The sequence below is a fragment of the Hippocampus guttulatus genome, chromosome 15 (genome assembly GCF_054856545.1).
Source record: "Hippocampus guttulatus isolate MCC_2025c chromosome 15, RoL_Hgut_1.0, whole genome shotgun sequence".
NCBI lineage: Eukaryota > Metazoa > Chordata > Actinopteri > Syngnathiformes > Syngnathidae > Hippocampus > Hippocampus guttulatus.
This window is the reverse complement of record NC_141275.1, coordinates 6,314,170-6,331,324: the sequence shown is the minus strand read 5'-3', so window position 1 is coordinate 6,331,324 and position 17,155 is coordinate 6,314,170. Positions and strand designations below refer to the sequence as shown.

The 17,155-nt window shown below is 40.9% G+C and overlaps 2 protein-coding genes and 1 long non-coding RNA gene across 3 annotated transcripts in view; 1 reads left to right on the top strand and 2 right to left on the bottom strand.

Moving 5' to 3' along the window:
* The first annotated feature begins 743 nt into the window (after window positions 1–743).
* Window positions 744–9,920, top strand: hpda (4-hydroxyphenylpyruvate dioxygenase a). Its single transcript, XM_086131508.1, has 14 exons — window positions 744–1,327; window positions 1,443–1,469; window positions 1,620–1,682; window positions 2,373–2,477; window positions 2,564–2,606; window positions 2,694–2,776; window positions 4,278–4,367; window positions 4,460–4,566; window positions 5,038–5,115; window positions 5,969–6,131; window positions 6,222–6,293; window positions 6,390–6,512; window positions 6,596–6,712; window positions 9,097–9,920. The coding sequence occupies exons 1-14, from the start codon at window positions 1,325–1,327 to the stop codon at window positions 9,208–9,210; spliced, it is 1,188 nt and encodes a 395-aa protein (XP_085987634.1). The 5' UTR covers window positions 744–1,324; the 3' UTR covers window positions 9,211–9,920.
* On the bottom strand, window positions 4,309–6,065 carry LOC147193568 (uncharacterized). Its single transcript, XR_015103093.1, has 4 exons — window positions 5,927–6,065; window positions 4,994–5,140; window positions 4,866–4,918; window positions 4,309–4,411 (listed from the first exon to the last, which is right to left on the bottom strand). It is a non-coding gene; the product is annotated as an uncharacterized LOC147193568 (long non-coding RNA).
* A 2,538-nt stretch (window positions 9,921–12,458) lies between the features above and the next one.
* rnf43 (ring finger protein 43) overlaps window positions 12,459–17,155 on the bottom strand; it is an 88,029-nt gene continuing 83,332 nt past the window's right edge. The window contains exon 9 of the mRNA XM_086131766.1: window positions 12,459–16,390. Coding sequence (XP_085987892.1) covers window positions 16,365–16,390 — 26 coding nt within the window. The 3' untranslated portion in view covers window positions 12,459–16,364. The remainder of the gene's footprint in view (window positions 16,391–17,155) is intronic.

The following is a 17,155-nucleotide window of genomic DNA, read 5'->3' as shown; positions in this document are numbered from 1 at the left end:
ACATTATACTTGCAGGCCAACCAATAGTACAATACATCCTGTATTTCTTGAACAGTAATCTGTAATTGGTTTGTTCAAAGATGGACATGAAATTAAATGGGAATTATGGCCTATTAAAAAACAAACAAACATTGAACTGAGTCAACCTGGATAAAACTGGCCGTTGGGGAGTTCTTCCGATTTTCCCAATTGCCACCTGGCCTCATAGGAAGTAGCAATCAAAGAGCAAATTGAATTTTTTATGCCTCGGATGACGACCGAATTCCGGTTCTGGAACAAACTGAGCGCACTTGAATGCACCATTTGACTCCTCTCGCCTTCCATACACGAAGAAGTGACGCTTCCTCGTTTTGCTTTCCATTGTGAGCAGACGTGTTGAATAAACATTTTTATTTTAAAAAGAGTGTGGTTTCTGTTTTCGAACAATTCGGTTTTCGAACAGCCTTCTGGAACGGATTATGGATGAAAACCGAGGTTTGACTGTAAAAGCAGGTCCAGTCTCTTTTGTCAATCAGAAATAGCATTCGCATTAAAGAGAAGTGACACCCGAATGTCAAACTTTGAACGAGAATCGACAGGGAAAACATGATTGCAGCCAAATTGGAAGCTCTGCAACGAGACGACAGAGATTAACAAAACTATCTTACTCGTTGATAACTGTATACTTTGATTTTCATTTTTGTCTTATTCAAGATGACTGCGCTGAGCAGTATGGCGGTGCCCTTGTGCCCTCTGTTGACCAGCTGCCGCTCTACAAAGTTGCCGACTAGCTCATCTGCCTTCAGTTGAGATGTTCTGGGTTTGAACCTTGGCATTGGTCTCCTCGTGCTGCACTTTTTTTTCTCCATTGTCCTTCCTCCTACATTCTAAAAGCACACCTGTTAGTTTGACGGAAGAATTGAAATAGTTGATTGGTTTTAATGTAAGTGTGACTGCTTGTTAGTCTGTACTGACTTGTGACCGTCCAGGATGGCACATCCCCTTACCCAAAGACTTAGCTTGGCTCCAGTTGACCCATGACTGTAATATAAAAACCAAATTTTACAATTTGCACTCAGGTTGATGCGTGTTTCATGATGTAAATTCAAAAGTGAATATGTCAGATTTATGACAAATGTCGTGTGAATTGATTGTGGATGCAAGACTGATGAGTGCATTCAAACTTGATCCACGAGTGACACGAAGAAGAGGTGGACACTGGACAGGTGGGTGGAGACACCCAATGACCAATCACGGATAGCCATCAAGTCAGTACATATCAGCAGCAGAGACCCAGACGATGCTTTTGATGTCCCTCTCGTCGAACTGAGGCTCCACACGCAGCATGGTAAGACTATCCTCGTCGCCATTAACATGATGGAGACAGAAACTGTAAATAAGAAGAAATATCCACAATGCCGACTTTGATGATGTCATCATCAATATTTGTTGTTTCCTTTTAGACAAGCTACACTGATAAAGGGGAGAAGGTAAGTTGCAACGTGGCGTGATATATGAAGCACTGATGAGACATTCGACATAAATCGTTTACAGTGAAGAAACAGTAGATGCAGAATTTCGTTATATTGATATCTGTGAAATATGTAAAAACAAAAACACATTTATTTTGTCTTTTCTAGCATGAAAGGGGAAAATTTGTCAGGTTTCATCATGTCACCTTCTGGGTCGGCAATGCCAAACAGGTCAGTATGCAAATGCAGACTCTTTTTAAACAAGATGATGTTCAACATTGTCGCTGCTGCAAGTTACGCCGTTCACTATGTGAAATACAAACGGTTGTTTAAAAATATCCTCAAAATACGTCTAGGCAAAAAGGAATAGAAATGGCTGCATAATTGTCCCACAAATAAAAGTGTGATTTCAAAATATATAATAAGAACAACAGAAGTTAGATGCAGATATGCAGATTGTTGTTGTTGCTGTTTTTTTTTTTACAATATCAAAACGAATTAGACTTATTACGCAGCGAAATTTTTAAAGCTGGCCCACGGGTAACTATTAAGCCCCAGCTAGTTCCCACTGACACCATGTTGCTGACCCCTGTTCTGGTTATGCTAGACAAAGCAGGATTCTTTATAATCAGGCACAAGATTGTGCTTCTTCAAAAATGTCTATTAAGATCAGGATTATGATTGAATTATGTTCGAAATGCAACACAATCAATACTAATATTTTTCATTATTACCTTCTCACAACTTTACAGTCCTTGACCATTTCATTATTTTTAGCTACAAGATACCCACCCGGTTAAATAAAAATGAAATGTACTGTTTTAGCCAGACTGCACAGAAGTGGGAGCCAATTATCCACTGGCAATATTATTATTTGGCAGACTTTACCTTCATAGAAAAGACTTTTTGTCCTGTCTTCAGGCGGCATCCTTCTACTGTGACAAGATGGGCTTTGAGCCTCTGGCCTACAAGGGCTTGGAGACTGGCAGCCGAGAGGTCGTCTCACATGTCATCAGGCAAGATAAGGTAGGGCAGCTTGAACATCCTGAAGTCACAGATTTTAAAACTGCATGTCCAATCTTTATTTTGACTCTGTTCTTGACTCCAAACAGATCATATTTGCATTTGATTCTCCACTCAATCCTGGAAATGAAGGCAAGAAGCTTGTGAAGGCATATGAGAAAACAGTAGCTAAAATATGAAATATTACCGTAATATCAACATGATGGCATGTCCTGTCAGAGATGGGAGCGCACTTAATGAAGCACGGAGATGGCGCCAAAGACATTGCGTTCCAAGTGGAGGACTGTGACTACCTAATCAAGGTAAAATGAGGTGCATTTGAACTGTTACAAATGACGTCACATGCCAGAGAGCCACACCACATTCTCCGAAACGTCTCTAAAACTGCAAATACTAACCGATTCAATTGGAGGCAAATGAAGCGTGCTGACTGAAGCAAACTCAATTGCCTGTCACAGTACAAAACTTCGATTTAACATTCCAAACTATCATACACGTGTTAAAAAAGTTAACCACTGTATAATAAAGCAAATATAAACCTAAAATACTGTCAATTAAAAACTACATACCCTTTGAAGATGCCTGATTAGTGATGGTGTAAGATTTTTCCGCATCAATACACCTAGCGGTCATTTATAGGTACTACTAGAAAGAACAGTAGAGTAGGCAGGCAGCATAAAAAAAACACATCTTCATATCTTTTTCCACACGGTAACATTTTACCGTTTGCTGGCAAACTTATCTGGTCATTTTTATACTAATAACTAGTCATCGGGCATTTCTGTTAACACCCGGTTGATAAATTGATGCATTGGCACCCTGTTTTATAAGTTTAAATTAATTCCATAACAAAGCTCGTAACTCCGTTGAATTTTTTTTTTTTAACTTTAATCGATCGCAATGTCTCAAAAACTTGTAAGATGGTATGTTCAGGTGGAACTATTTCTAGTTTTGTGGCTATCATGACACGTTTATCTTCCGTGATGGCACCAAAGAAAAAAAAGCAAAATTAATTAATTACTTTCATTGAGTTGCTTTGAACCAAGATTTGCTTTTGTTTTGAACTTTTTGCAGCGTTCGACTTCGAAAGTGTCATTGCTTTTGCACAAGGGTTATGGTAACTATAAACACTTATATACACGAGCCACAAGTTTACACAGACGAGAATGTAAGTATTGTGTCAACTTCAGTGAGGTCAGTCGAGATAAGTACACACTAAGATCAAAGCGTGGCTTTAAAATTGTTTTAATTTTATTTTTTTTACGGTTTTTTTAAAGCAAAAACGTCCTTTATTCCGTATTTCATTTCAAGCGTTTTTCCTCACACGACCACTTTTCTTGTCATGCTTGGGTAAGAGTATGTTGAAATGGATAAACATGAAAGCGTTCAAGTTTGGGTAAGCGATTGAACTCGTTATCTAAGCCAAGGTCAAAACAGATATTTGAACCAACAAATAAAAGAGCCACTCGTCACACAAATGTACAACTTTCAAATACAGCGAAATCTCCAAATCCTCTTGTTTTATTTTGAGAGGGAAGAAATTTCATCTATGCTGTATGTTACACATACGTACAGCACATTTGACAATAAAGCTGTATTCAATTCAAATTTCATTGATAACAAAGCAGGGCTGACTAGATTTGATTTTTTTTTTTTTTTTTTTGGCAACGCAATCCACGTGCCTTGTCACTCCGTTTGTGATTTGAGACGTTAGGATGTCTCCAACCACTGGAGGGCACCCGGACGCCCTGTCAAGTGGAGGCAGACTCCAACTGACAAGTGTTCCATGTTTTCCACTGTCAGACGGCCAAGCAGCGAGGAGCTGTCATTGTGAAGGATCCCTGGGTGGAGGAGGACATCCACGGCAGGGTCAAGTATGCTGTGGTGCAGACGGTGCGTAAACACCCGCACACACTGAAATCCAATTGGATGCACTCCTAGAATTGAAATATGACATAAGAATAACTCTCGCGTTCTGTCTGCAGTATGGAGATACGACGCACACATTTATTGAGTACCTGGGGCCCTACAAAGGCCTTTTCTTGCCTGGCTACAAAGAACCCATGTTTAGGGATCCACTTTTAACCAAACTGTGAGTGGCTTTAAAGATGCAATTTTTAACATTTGACATTGAATGCAATAGCATTTACGAAATATCAGATTGTTGGTGACACGTGCTCAAAAGTGCTTTCCAAAGCCTTACTTTAAATGAATAACATGTAATATTTGGTGGCAGATTTTTTTTTTTTGAAAACTCATCTAAGAATGAGGAGAGCATGCAAACTCCATATCACGTTTTCACGCTCTTTATTTATTGCATTGGGTGGGGCCTAGCTGAGCATAATTATGTTACTCATCAGTAGCACGGTTATAACTTTTGAGCATGCTTACCCTCTTGATTGGAAGTGACCTCTCGGCACCGTCAATTGGTTGTTCAGCTATCTCTGGAATGTACAGATTTAAAAATTAGGATGTCAGGGTTCCTTATAAATGTTTGCTAATATCAAGAATGAAATTACCTCTGCGGTATTTTATTTTATTTTATTTTTGCTTTTCTCTGCAGGCCACAAGTAGGTTTGCGCTTCATCGATCACGTAGTGGGAAACCAGCCAGATGACCAAATGGTTCCAACATCAGACTGGTAAGCCTCGTGCTTGACAGCACGTCTGCACACAGTTGACACAGCACAACGGGGGGCGGGGCGGGGGGGGGGGCAGGGGGTAGGAGGGTAATAGGGACTTCGGTCGGTGTCAGCCAGCTGGCCGTTCAGGAAAATTCACAAATGTTCCCAAATTTCCTATTGGCCACCGCACCCCAAATTTTCTATTGGCCACCACACCCTTACCTATTCCACACATCTTATTTTCAGTCTGATGGCATCCCAGCAGCTGAATAGGACCTTCCCACCAGAAATGCTTAATGTGTTGCAGTACATAAGGCCCCAAATTGGCTAAATTAGTGCAACAAGTAGGACGCTTAACAATGCACTAGAGGGCCATATTAAAAAACAGAGTGCGCCATGTGTCTGCATCAGGTCAACACACACAATTTCACATTTGAAATCCTAACACTAGCCTTCAAACCCTAATTTGAAACCATAACCCACAACTCTGGCTTGAACCCATGATCTGAAACCAACTAATACCACAACAAATGCTAACCCAGGATCGAAGGCCCAACATGAATATTGAACCCTGGCTAGAAAACTGTTAATTCAAGCCTAATCCTGTCTTGAAATCTTAGTATGAAACCCTAAACTATCCTCGAATCAGTTTTTTGAGGGCTCTTAATCCTTTCAGGGACAGCGATTACCGGTACTACAGTGGACAGCTTATCATGTTATCAGGTTACAGGGTGCTTGAAAGTATTAAATCTGCAACGTGACACACCTTTGGTGCTATCGAAATCCAAATGATTTGGACTGAATTCAACTGGTGTGCACTCAATCGTACCTTGAACGTGACATATCTTGATTTTCACCCTCCACCACACAGGTATCAGAAGTGCTTGATGTTCCATCGGTTCTGGTCCATCGATGACAAGCAGATCCACACGCAGTACAGTTCACTCAGGTCAATCGTGGTGACCAACTACGAAGAAACCATTAAGATGCCCATCAATGAACCCGCAGTGGGGAAAAAGAAGTCACAAATACAGGTGGGATATGAAACTATAGCGCTAGCCGCATAATGTCTTTCACCACTGTGACAACGGTTTGATATCCTCGCACTTCCTGTGTCCGCGTAGGAATATGTGGACTATAACGGGGGAGCGGGCGTTCAGCACATTGCCCTCAACACATCAAACATCATTCAAGCCGTGAGTGTTTAATCATCATCGAAATTCCAGTAAGCCGACAACACCCCGACTTCTAAAATCGACAAGTAAAGACATGTTTTGCAACCTCACCAAAAGATTGTGAACCTGCGCGCCCGAGGGATGGAGTTCCTCTCAGCACCTGACACCTACTACGACACCCTGAGGGAGAAGCTCAAAATTGCCAAGATAAAAGTGAAGGAGGACCTCAACCGTCTGCAGGTGAGGAGATGCCGAATTCAGTCGCATTTTCCGTTTTGCTGCCGCCCTAATATTCACACTACTGTACTATATTTCCTTTCAAGGAATTGAAAATCTTAGTTGACTTTGACGACAAGGGCTACCTCCTCCAAATCTTCACCAAACCCGTGCAGGATAGACCCACCCTCTTCTTGGAGGTCATCCAGAGGAACAACCACTTTGTAAGTTTCAAACCACTTGGCAAATGCATTTCCTTCAACTCGACCAAAACAAAACAGAGGTCATTGTTTTAGGGAATAAGGAAACAAGTAAACACTTAACAGTCGCCGTCATTCAAATAAGATCAAGTCGGAAACCTTGGCGTGGTGCTAGATTTTAGCAGTTAAATCAAAATAATCATTAGAACAGTCTTTTCCCATCTGAAAACAAAACCATATCCAGATTGAAGCGGTGGGTGTTCCAAGCAGACCAGGACAAGCTTTTATCTCCAGTAGGCTCGAGTATTGTAACGGTTTTCTGACTTGACGGACTCGAAAAAGCGCCAAACAACTGCGGCTCATTGAAAACTCGGCAGCTGGGTTATGACCAGAGGAAAGAGATCAAAGCACTTTGCTCCAGTTCTAAAAGCTTGACTCCCAGTCAGCTGTAGAATAGATTTTTTAAAATTCTGCTATCGGTCTATAAATCACTGAATGGTTTAGGTCCTGAATATATTAAAGAAATGCTAATGGGTTATAAACCCAGTTGGACTCTGAAGACTGCAGACCCCGAGTGAATTAGCGTAGCCCAGGGTTCATGGCAAACATGATGAAGCAGCATTTGGCTGTTATGCTGCACACAAATTTTAAAGCATTTTGAAAATAAATGGGAAAAAAAATCTTGTACTGTACATTTTTTGTTATTTCAGTAAGCTAGCTTTTATTTCTGTACGCTGTTTTTAAATGTTGTATTGTTAATAATGTGCAGCGCATTCAGTTATCTTGTGTATGAAATGCGCAATAATAATAAATCTGCAATGCCTTGCCTTACCATTGGTAGGCAGTTCTTGGGGGAAGGCAAATATTTGTGCCCCTTAAGTCATGGCTCGGTACGAGCAAAGAGTACTAATTTTAATTTAATGAAGTACATCTTTATACAGAGTGCCCCCTTTTTTTTCTCCATTTTGTTTCAGTCGTCTTTCAGACAGACGTGACGCAATCGTCATTCTTAGGCTGTAAGCATATCACATCCATTGCTTAGGCGTAGAAAAAAAGTAGTGTGTTTCCGGTAACCCGACCGACCGAGAATTTCTACGTTGAAAAAAATCTTTACGGTCGGGATTTTTTTCGAACAACCCTCTACATTTTTGTGGAGAGGGTTTACATCGGTGCAAACTCTCGCGACCTTCAAGTTGAGCGCGTGCGTCATTTGCCCTGTCGTCTGTCAACAACATTGAAACACGGCGGCGGCCGCGATCTGCGACAACAGTTTAAACCGCGTTTCTGTGTTACAGTTGCATGCTCGCACCGTAATGTTAAGAAAATAGCATCCATTGATGTATCGAAAAAAATCTGCGAACTATTTGATGAACACCACGGACCGAGTAAACACCGAGGGCGGAGGAGGACGACGGCGGAGGCGGCGGCGCGCCCCGGCCCCCCCGAGTCCAAAGCGGGGAGAAATCTAAATAGGTGGCAGCGGCGCCAGTCGCGGAGCGGCGGGTACAATGTCTTCTTGTTTTATGTTTTATGGTTATTTTGTTTAAATTTTTGATGGAAAAAAAAAAGATTAAAAAAAAAAACTTTGTCCGACCTACCGACCCGATGCTGAAATTTCATGTTACCGGAAACACACTACTTTTTTTTCTACGCCTTATCAATTGATACTGGAGTGGCGTTGCAAAATTTCTGCCTGGCAAGAGGTTTTGCTGTCCCTGACTGCAGTTCTGCACCAGTTTGAGATGGTAGTCGTGCTGCCCCAATTTAGGTTATTCTTTGGCATAATTTACGACTGACGCTCACTAACTCACACCTTCTTCATTTGCAAAAAAAAAAAAAAAAGAATAGATACAAATAAATAGAAAAAAAAAAGGAAATTTGCAGTGACTTTTGGAACACCAAGTGTATACCACCTGGGCACCAGCTATTCCGTGGGAGCCAACAGTAGGGCATCAAATCCTGCTTTCCCTCAATCGAAAGCATGTTTTTCAACTTTTTAAGTTGTGCACCGACGTGACCACCCCCTTTGACTGATTCACAAAGAGATCAAGTATTGAAACTTTTGTTCGGTGGCATAACAGACAGTGATTAACACCTGTAGCTTCAAAGTTTCAACACCATTAAAAAGAAGCTGAGCAGGTTGAACGCCTGTTTATGGCTCCCACCCATAGTGAGCACTCTCTGACATGATGCCGCTTGTTAAAAGTTCAGTAAATCAATCACACACACGTACACACGCATGCACAGATTAAAAGGCTCCCCTCGTCACAACAAGGTTTTTGGCTTCCTGTTTTGGGCTCTGAAAATGCCAACATGTTTAATCTCCTCATTAGAAGATTGTGCATCAAAGTTAAATTGATGACTCAGCTATGTGCATGTGTTCTCTCTCTCTCTCTCTCTCTCTCCAGGGCTTCGGGGCAGGAAACTTCAAGTCCCTCTTTGAAGCCATCGAGATGGACCAGGAAGCCAGAGGCAATCTGACTGCGGTGACACCCAAGGGCCAGGACCAGGCCTTCTACTGATTCTGTTAAGCGACACATCTCAGAGGCAACCAACAACTACCTCCATCAAGTCATGTGCGGGAGTGCTGGCTGTCTCCAAGCGTTTGGCGTGACTTGGCTAAATAAAGATAGTCGCCGGCTAAGACATGAAAGAATTACTTTGACAAACAGCCATTCTGATGATATTAACAACATTAGAGCTCCCCATGTGTCCAATGGATGTAATGCATCCCGCAATTATACAGTACAGTGATCCTCGTTTATCGCGGGTTCAGTGCATCGCGGACAGTACTGTATATGTTGCTCTATGTGACTCGCTGTTGTTTTGCAGCTTCTCGCGGACCGTTTGCGGACTTTAAAAAAAAAAGAAATTAACTGTTTATGTTAATTGGACGCTACTTTGCGGATTTTCGTTTATCGCGGGTGGTTTTGGTCCCCATTAACCGCGATAAACGAGGGATTACTCTACATGCATTTATTGGATTTATCTCCTTATTCACAGATACAGTATGACTTGAGTGAATTCAGCCATGGATAAAAAAGAAACTGCTGCGATTTGTGAGTGTTTTCTTGTAAGAGATTTAGCACGATCAAACAGTTACTTTGCTATTTAATTTTCAAAGCAATGATTCAACTTCAGTAAAATTTTAAAGAAGCCGGGGGTGCTTTGGCTACCATAAGACACGATATTGAATCATTCTTGTAGATGAAATAAAACAATGCAATGTTAATGCTTCCTGCTTCACATCCCTCCATCTACATCCATCCATCCGTTTTCCGATCCACTTAATCCTCACAAGGGTCGCGGGAGGTGCTGGAGCCTATCCCAGCCGTCTTCGGGCGGTTGGCGGGGGACACCCTGAACCGGTTGCCAGCCAATCACAGGGCACACAGAGACGAACAACCATCCGAGCTCACGCTCACACCTCGGGACAATTTAGACTGTTCAATCAGCTTGCCATGCATGTTTTTGGAATGTGGGAGGAAACCGGAGTACTCGGAGAACACCCACGCAGGCCCGGGGAGAACCTGCACGTTTCACTGCAGTCTTTTTTTTTTTTTTGGTAATGGGTGAAGAAGTAAGCCGAAAAAAAGACCCAATTTAAAAAATACCAACGTGTGTTCTAAAATATGTCTTCTTTCTTCTTTTCCCAAAATATTGAAAAACGACTCGGGAAATTATGCCCCGTGGCTGATGATATAGTTCACCAAATCCGGGGAGAAAGCGGCTTATCTTCACGCGACCAGTACGAATCACGTGGTGACACCACGGGCCGTGCATTTCAACCTTCGGCCTTCAGTGATGTCGCATACATTAACACAATACAGTATAGGCTCGTCAAGCAGCACTTAATTTCAGCAGCATTTAAAACCAAGTATGCATTCACAATTAAGAGCAGGAAACTAAATTTATAGATATTGTCAAAAATAAAAAGATGACTTAAAAATACAAAATAAAATGCCACCAAAATTACGCTGTGTGATCTTTAACAAGTCTGTCCAATAAATTGCGCAATGTCGCAGTTTCATATAACACGATTTACATCATTTACAGCGCAGAGGGGCCTGCTCTGTTTCATATGAAGGCCCCGAGCAAGTTTAATTTACCTGGCAACACAAGCTAGCTGAAATATGATTGGTTAAAAACTCTACCATAATAAATAAGTTATTTATCGAGTGGCTTTCAATGTTATTTAAAATAACATTGAAAGCCACGTGACTAAGTGGAAATATTATGACGTAAAGAATACAGAGAATAATTTTGTTTACATATTTATGAAAATAAAATAACATGAATTAAATTTATGTTATTGTATGAATGTTTAGGCCAGCAGAGAAGGCCTTGCTGGCCCTGAGGGTCCACCACTGAGTGGTGTTCCGCGAACATATTTCAAATCACAAAATTAACATAAGATAGCTAAATATAGCTCTCTAATCTTTATTTTGTTTGGCCTTTGATGTGTCACCATACGGGTTGTCAATGAAGCAACACGGTGAAGTCAGGGGAGATATTTGTTCTTCGACTTTGCGACTTGGAACTGCCAGTTTGAGTGGCATCCCCGTGCACTTTTCCTTGAATCTAGCATCAATCTCCCAGTTTGAGTGGCGTCCCCGTGCACTTTTCCTGGAATGGAGCATCAGAGCTCTCAATCAATCACCACTCACCACCTGAGTTGACTTCACCTATTTCCGTATTTGGCAGTTGCCTGTTTGGACAAAAGAAGGAGTGGAAGGCACAGACACGCTTTGAAAGGTAGAGTAGGGGAGTAAAGGTAAATATTTGAAAAAAAAATACAGAACTACAGTACTTGACCTAATTAAGGTCCCTGGACTGGACGACAGCCTGTCACCAGGCATATTTACACAACTTGCCTTTTTAGACTCAAAATATCCTAATAATTCTTACATTAACCTTTGCTTTCATGAATGTTTATGGACTACGGGAGGGAGTCCCAGTACTGTATACACAAACCTGCCTGTTACAACCTGAGACCTCTCATCAACCGTGCTAATCGAACCACTTCTCCGCAATTATGCCCCGAATTATTAGGCATCTTAATTTTTTTTCAAGTGTAATACCGGTATTTATGATTTGAACCACATTATCAATGGTATGAAGTTTTATGTTGCGGGTCTGTTGAAAGATTCGTCGCACGACAAGTTGCTGAGCTCCAAATTAAACCTGAAGACGGCTGGCCATGAGGGTCAAAAAGCATTTGGTGAAGCGCTCCATTGCCAATTTGGAGTGACTTGTTAAGTACACGATCGTATATCAATCGTTTAATTCGAAAATGTTATGTAATTCAGAAGTTTCACTAAGGCCGAAGTAAAGCTGTAATTCACGTTATTAGTAAAGGAATGCTTCAACAAAAGTCAACCAAATTTGATTTACAGAAACACATTTCAACAGTGGCAGAAATCAAGTATTTGCCCTTAGTTCTTCTAAACAACGCCACTTGACAGAAAGCGCTTCAGTATTCAATTCGCAACACGATTGTTGACTTTGAAAATTTCTGACATGTTGACCCTCATGTAGCTAAATGAGGGAACCACCGTTGACACACTTAACTCCGTTTAATGCCGTTGCAAACCTTAAAAATAAAACATTGTTGCCTCCCGGATTGTGTCAATCCAAACTGAGCATGATAGTGCACTATTTAGAGGTACCACGCTTGGGTCACATTGGGGGCTGTCCGAGCATATATCCGGACTTGCATGTAACGTATGAATGTTTGTCATACAAGAAAAACATAGCCATTTGATTTATTTCAAAATAATTTATTTTCATATAATTGGAATGAAGACAGGTTGATACATTTGTGATGGTACTGTGGTTAGTTTCCATACAGAAAAAAAAAGACCTATACAGAAACCACCCTTTCAAACCTGGACAAAATGGATAAATATATATTAGTAAATAAATACATCAGTGACAAGTCACTGTATTGAAATGTTCTATTATATATATATTTGTGTATATATATAAAATACAACACTATTTGTTTCTGTTGTATTCTTTTTGTACACAAGTATCGAAAATATACTGAGATCCCTTTGGGTTTTGGAGAGATTTATTTTTGCACTCTATTAAAAAAGAAGGCAGTGTTAAGGTTAAAATTCTTGCAAAACATACACAAACAGAATTGTTTGAAATTGTATGAAAATTCCATGCTCTGCCTTTTTGGGCTTGTTTAAATTTTTTTAAATTATGTTTTTAATATGTAGTATTTTATTTCTGGATTTTGTATACATGTGCTTCACCCAAAGTGCTGGTTGAATTCAGTCACATCCATGGCAGAGAAAGCGACCAGGGATTAAAAAAAAAAAAAAAAAAACAAGAGGCAAGGACGCCCGAATTCTTTAGCTGAGATTAGTGTAAAGCATGTTCATAGGTACAGTATGTCTCCATGATTGTCCTTTCGAGTCCAAAATGATTACCACTTTCATTTTACTTCAATTGGTGGAGGTGTAGGAAAAAAGGAGACGTTCGAGAAAGGCACTGTTTTGATTTGGCTTCCTTGGCTGGCCATAGAGAGCAGAGAACATCTGCGATGTGGCTCGTGAACGCGTAAGGCACATATGAGGCTCCGCTAAGTGCTACCAGTTACATTGCAATGCCCGCGAGCTTTTAACGTCAATTGGCACGAAAGTATATTTGCGGTAAAACTGCCCTTTGTCAAAGTTAAAGTAAGGCAAGGCAAGAGGGGCCATGAGAACTACTACCAGACTTGCACGGAGCAGGGGGAAACTGCAAATGTGGAGAAAGGATCGGTCGTGCTGTGGTTGTATGTGCAAAGGTCAAGTGTTGAGTGGCTAAAAGGGCGCAGAGCAAATTAATGGCTGGGCGACTGTCAACTTGGTGTCAGTTGATAACGCATATTTGACAGTGACAAAATACGACGACGGGTAAACGTCGACCGAGGGATTTTAAGGGGCACGCCAAAAAGCAACATTTTGCTCTGTTAATGGCCTCAAGTTGCGGGTATTACGGGAAAAGCATGAAAATGTTATGTAACTAAGTCAAAACTATTGCAAGAATAAAGTTGTAATATTCCAAGACAAAGGTCAGAAAGTCACGAGGAAAACAAAAAAGACACTTTTTCAACACAAACTCAACTGATCATGGTAAGTGGTAATATTTAAAAGACAAATATCATTATTACAAGACAAGCAGCTGCTGTGTCTGTCCCTCTTGAAGCATGCCATATATTAATATTTGTTTCACACAAGTCTGGTTGGTGATCATACAAAAGTAATTTCACGTAGGCTATGTGTGACAAAACAGTGATCCTGTTGTGTCGAGAACTCACGTGAAAGCAAGCGTTTTGCAATTCAAGTAAAAGTTACTTTTTTTCCTCACTACCTATGCCATCTTTGTCCTCATACAATCCAAAGATTTCATCGTAATTCATTTTTTAATTTTCACACAAATGTATTTTCTTCTTGTCAAATTAAAACTCTTTATCGTATTATTCACAACGGTATGCTCAGAAGGTTTTTTTCCCTCTCAGATTTAAACTCAAGTTTGTAAAATCCTGACTTCATCTCGTAAAAACAACTTTTGTCTTGAAACAATTCTACTTTATGCTTGAAATTGTTCACTTTCCTCCTTGCAAGAATAACCTTCGAATATTTTGACTTGGAGTCACTACTCAACTCTTTTAATTGTACTTGTTTTTTTTTTTCTGGAAAGATATTTTTCCCGATACAGGGGTCCTCGGTTTACATTTCACGTGACATTTTGCGGTTACAAACGTCACATAGCTAAAAAACGATATCGTCTCGGGGCACAAGAAAGCACGTTTGGTGACTGCTGTGTGCTTACCGTTTTTCCATTTCATAGGTGTCACTTTCGTACAATTTTTGGCCACTGTAGGAACAGAACCGAGGAGCCCCTTTATTTTATTTTTTCAGTGGGGCCCCCACTTTTTAACTAGCTTTGATTTAACTGAATTACTGAATTTCCAGTGTTTGGCAATTACTGAGACATTCAGCACCTCCTCCAATGAGGGGGCAACGATTGTGATTCTTGGAGACAGTAGCAAAATTTGGCAGAGGTAGTGAGGGTTCGTTCAAGGTCACAAATGTTTGCAGAACCTTTGCCAACAGTTTAGGTAGTTGTTCTTGTTGCAAAGAAATTTTGCTCTAAATTCCCCTGCGACAAGAAAAGTATAGGTCAACATCTGCTGAAAGCCTGGCAACCGTTCAGCGATCATTTGCGAGCTCAAACGAACCAAAACAAACCCGGTCCAAAGCGCAACGTTCGCCGCCTTCGTAAATATTGCAATTGTTTGCCGCTCACTGGGACAGGGTCTTTCCTCAGGATCCTCCCCGAATGGCCGAACCTCACTGAGCGGCGAAGGTTTGCAAGTGTGTACGCCCATACCGAAGTTTGTTTTTTCATCAGGGTCCTGTCAAGCTCGCAAAGACGTTTGCCAACAGTTTTAATGATCCCAATTTTTTTTTCTTGACGGAACATGTTCAAAATTTGGAAAAACTGTTTGCGACCGGCAAAATTGTTTGGGAATGTCTGGCAAACGTCTTTGCAACTGTTCGCAAAATTGGATTGAAAGAAAAAAAAAAACCGTTGCTGCTCAATGAGACACCGGTTTTATAATTCGTTTCATGCGTCATGTCAACAGCACGTGGCACTTCTGAGCTATGGCACCCTGCAGTAAAGTCTGCCTCTCGTTAGGCTTTATACCACTGGTATGTAGAAAACTTAAAGGCACTGAGTGTTTTCTAAGGTTACAATGTAAAACAATTTTGAGGAGCTTCAGTTGCTGGAGAAGATTAGGGGGGTGGGGTAATGAGCTGAGCAGAAAAGATCAAAAAAGGTCATCCCTCAGATGCAAAGTGCCAAGGAGACAGTTGCTTGTCATGGTGGCAACACTATTCAGTCATTTGGACAAATTAAAGGAATATTGTACCAAAAACAAACAAACAAAAAAAATAAAAAATAAAACCACGCACAAAAAATGCTGAAAGGAGCTGCCATTATTGAAGTACTGTATTGAAAACAAGGCCCACGGAAGACTCAGCGACCTCACCGAACTTTCAGCTGAATCAACCTTTCCCTCTGCCAAATTAGCAACATGATATCTTTTTAGGTTGTGGGAGTTACTTGGATTTGATAAAAAAAAAAAACTACAGCAGTACCTTGAAAGAAAACCCTGTGTGAGGCAAGACAAATTCTGAGCTGAGGTAGGCTTAGAGAAAAGTTTGATCAGCTGAGGCTCGACTCAGCAAGGAGGAAGATCTCGATCACGTGAGTGAATGAATGAAGGTACCGCGGTGAGCAAAATCAAGTTCTTCTGAATTAGGTGAGCCACGCACACATGGAGTCTGACCCCGTGAGTGACAACAGCCAGAACAAGAGCCCCTTTTCCCACTCTTTCCACACTTTAAACCCTTTGTGGAGGTGTTCCCATCAACTCCGGATGGTCATGCAAAGCAACCGAATGTGCGTTAGGTGCTAATTTGTTTCGTGATTGAGCCCGGAATCTCGTCATCAAGCATTCGAAACAAAATGATGTTCATGAGACACTCTGAAGAGGGAATCGAAGACTTGGCAAGCAAAACGACTGTAGGTGGCAGCAGGCAAGAGTGCGAGCAACTAAGAGGATCATCCATTCTGGCTCTGTATAGCAGCGTCATATTAGGGAAACAAGTTCTCACACACCAGACTCCTCTTCAGATCCTGCGGACACATCAAAGAAAAGTTGAATTTACGCATCGACTTGGATAAGAAACAACGGCTCTTCAAAGAGTCTGCTGATAAAGGAGAATATTAGATACGCCGAAGTTAATCGTTGTTATTATAAGGCGGGAAAAACTCTGAAATGATGACCGATAACGACGATTCACGTGGCAGATGCGCTTCATGCCTTTTTTTGGAACACTGTCTATTGTCGACTAAGTATAAGAAGCTAACCAATGTAAAACATGAAGAAAAAAAAAATTGTTGAGGCTGCGCTTCGATGAGAATTAGTTTCGCACAAAAAGTCAAAGACAGAGCAAAATACAGCAGAGAGTTCACATTTTACACTGAATAAATTAAGGCCCACTGTGGTTGATTTCTACATTGCATGACCCGAGGGGCATTCAGCTTCAGAGGTTCCCCTGTATTCGTAGATTTACAGCGTCACGGATGTGTATACGCATTTATTTTTTGATGTATTTTGACGTCATCGTGATAGCATAGACAGAGAATATCTGTGTGTGTTATAACATTGGCAGACATACGATGATCAACATCTGGAAGAGGCCTGATTCCGATATTGGATTCCACTGCTGTAATTTATGCTGCCATGACACATAATTTATACGTGTACAGTATATAAAAAAAAAATAGAATTGTGCCAGATGAACGATGCGCTTGAAATGCAACACAAAATATATCATTGTGAGGATAAGCTGGCAACAAAAAATGATCTTGTAATAAAGCAGATTCAACCTTTCCAAA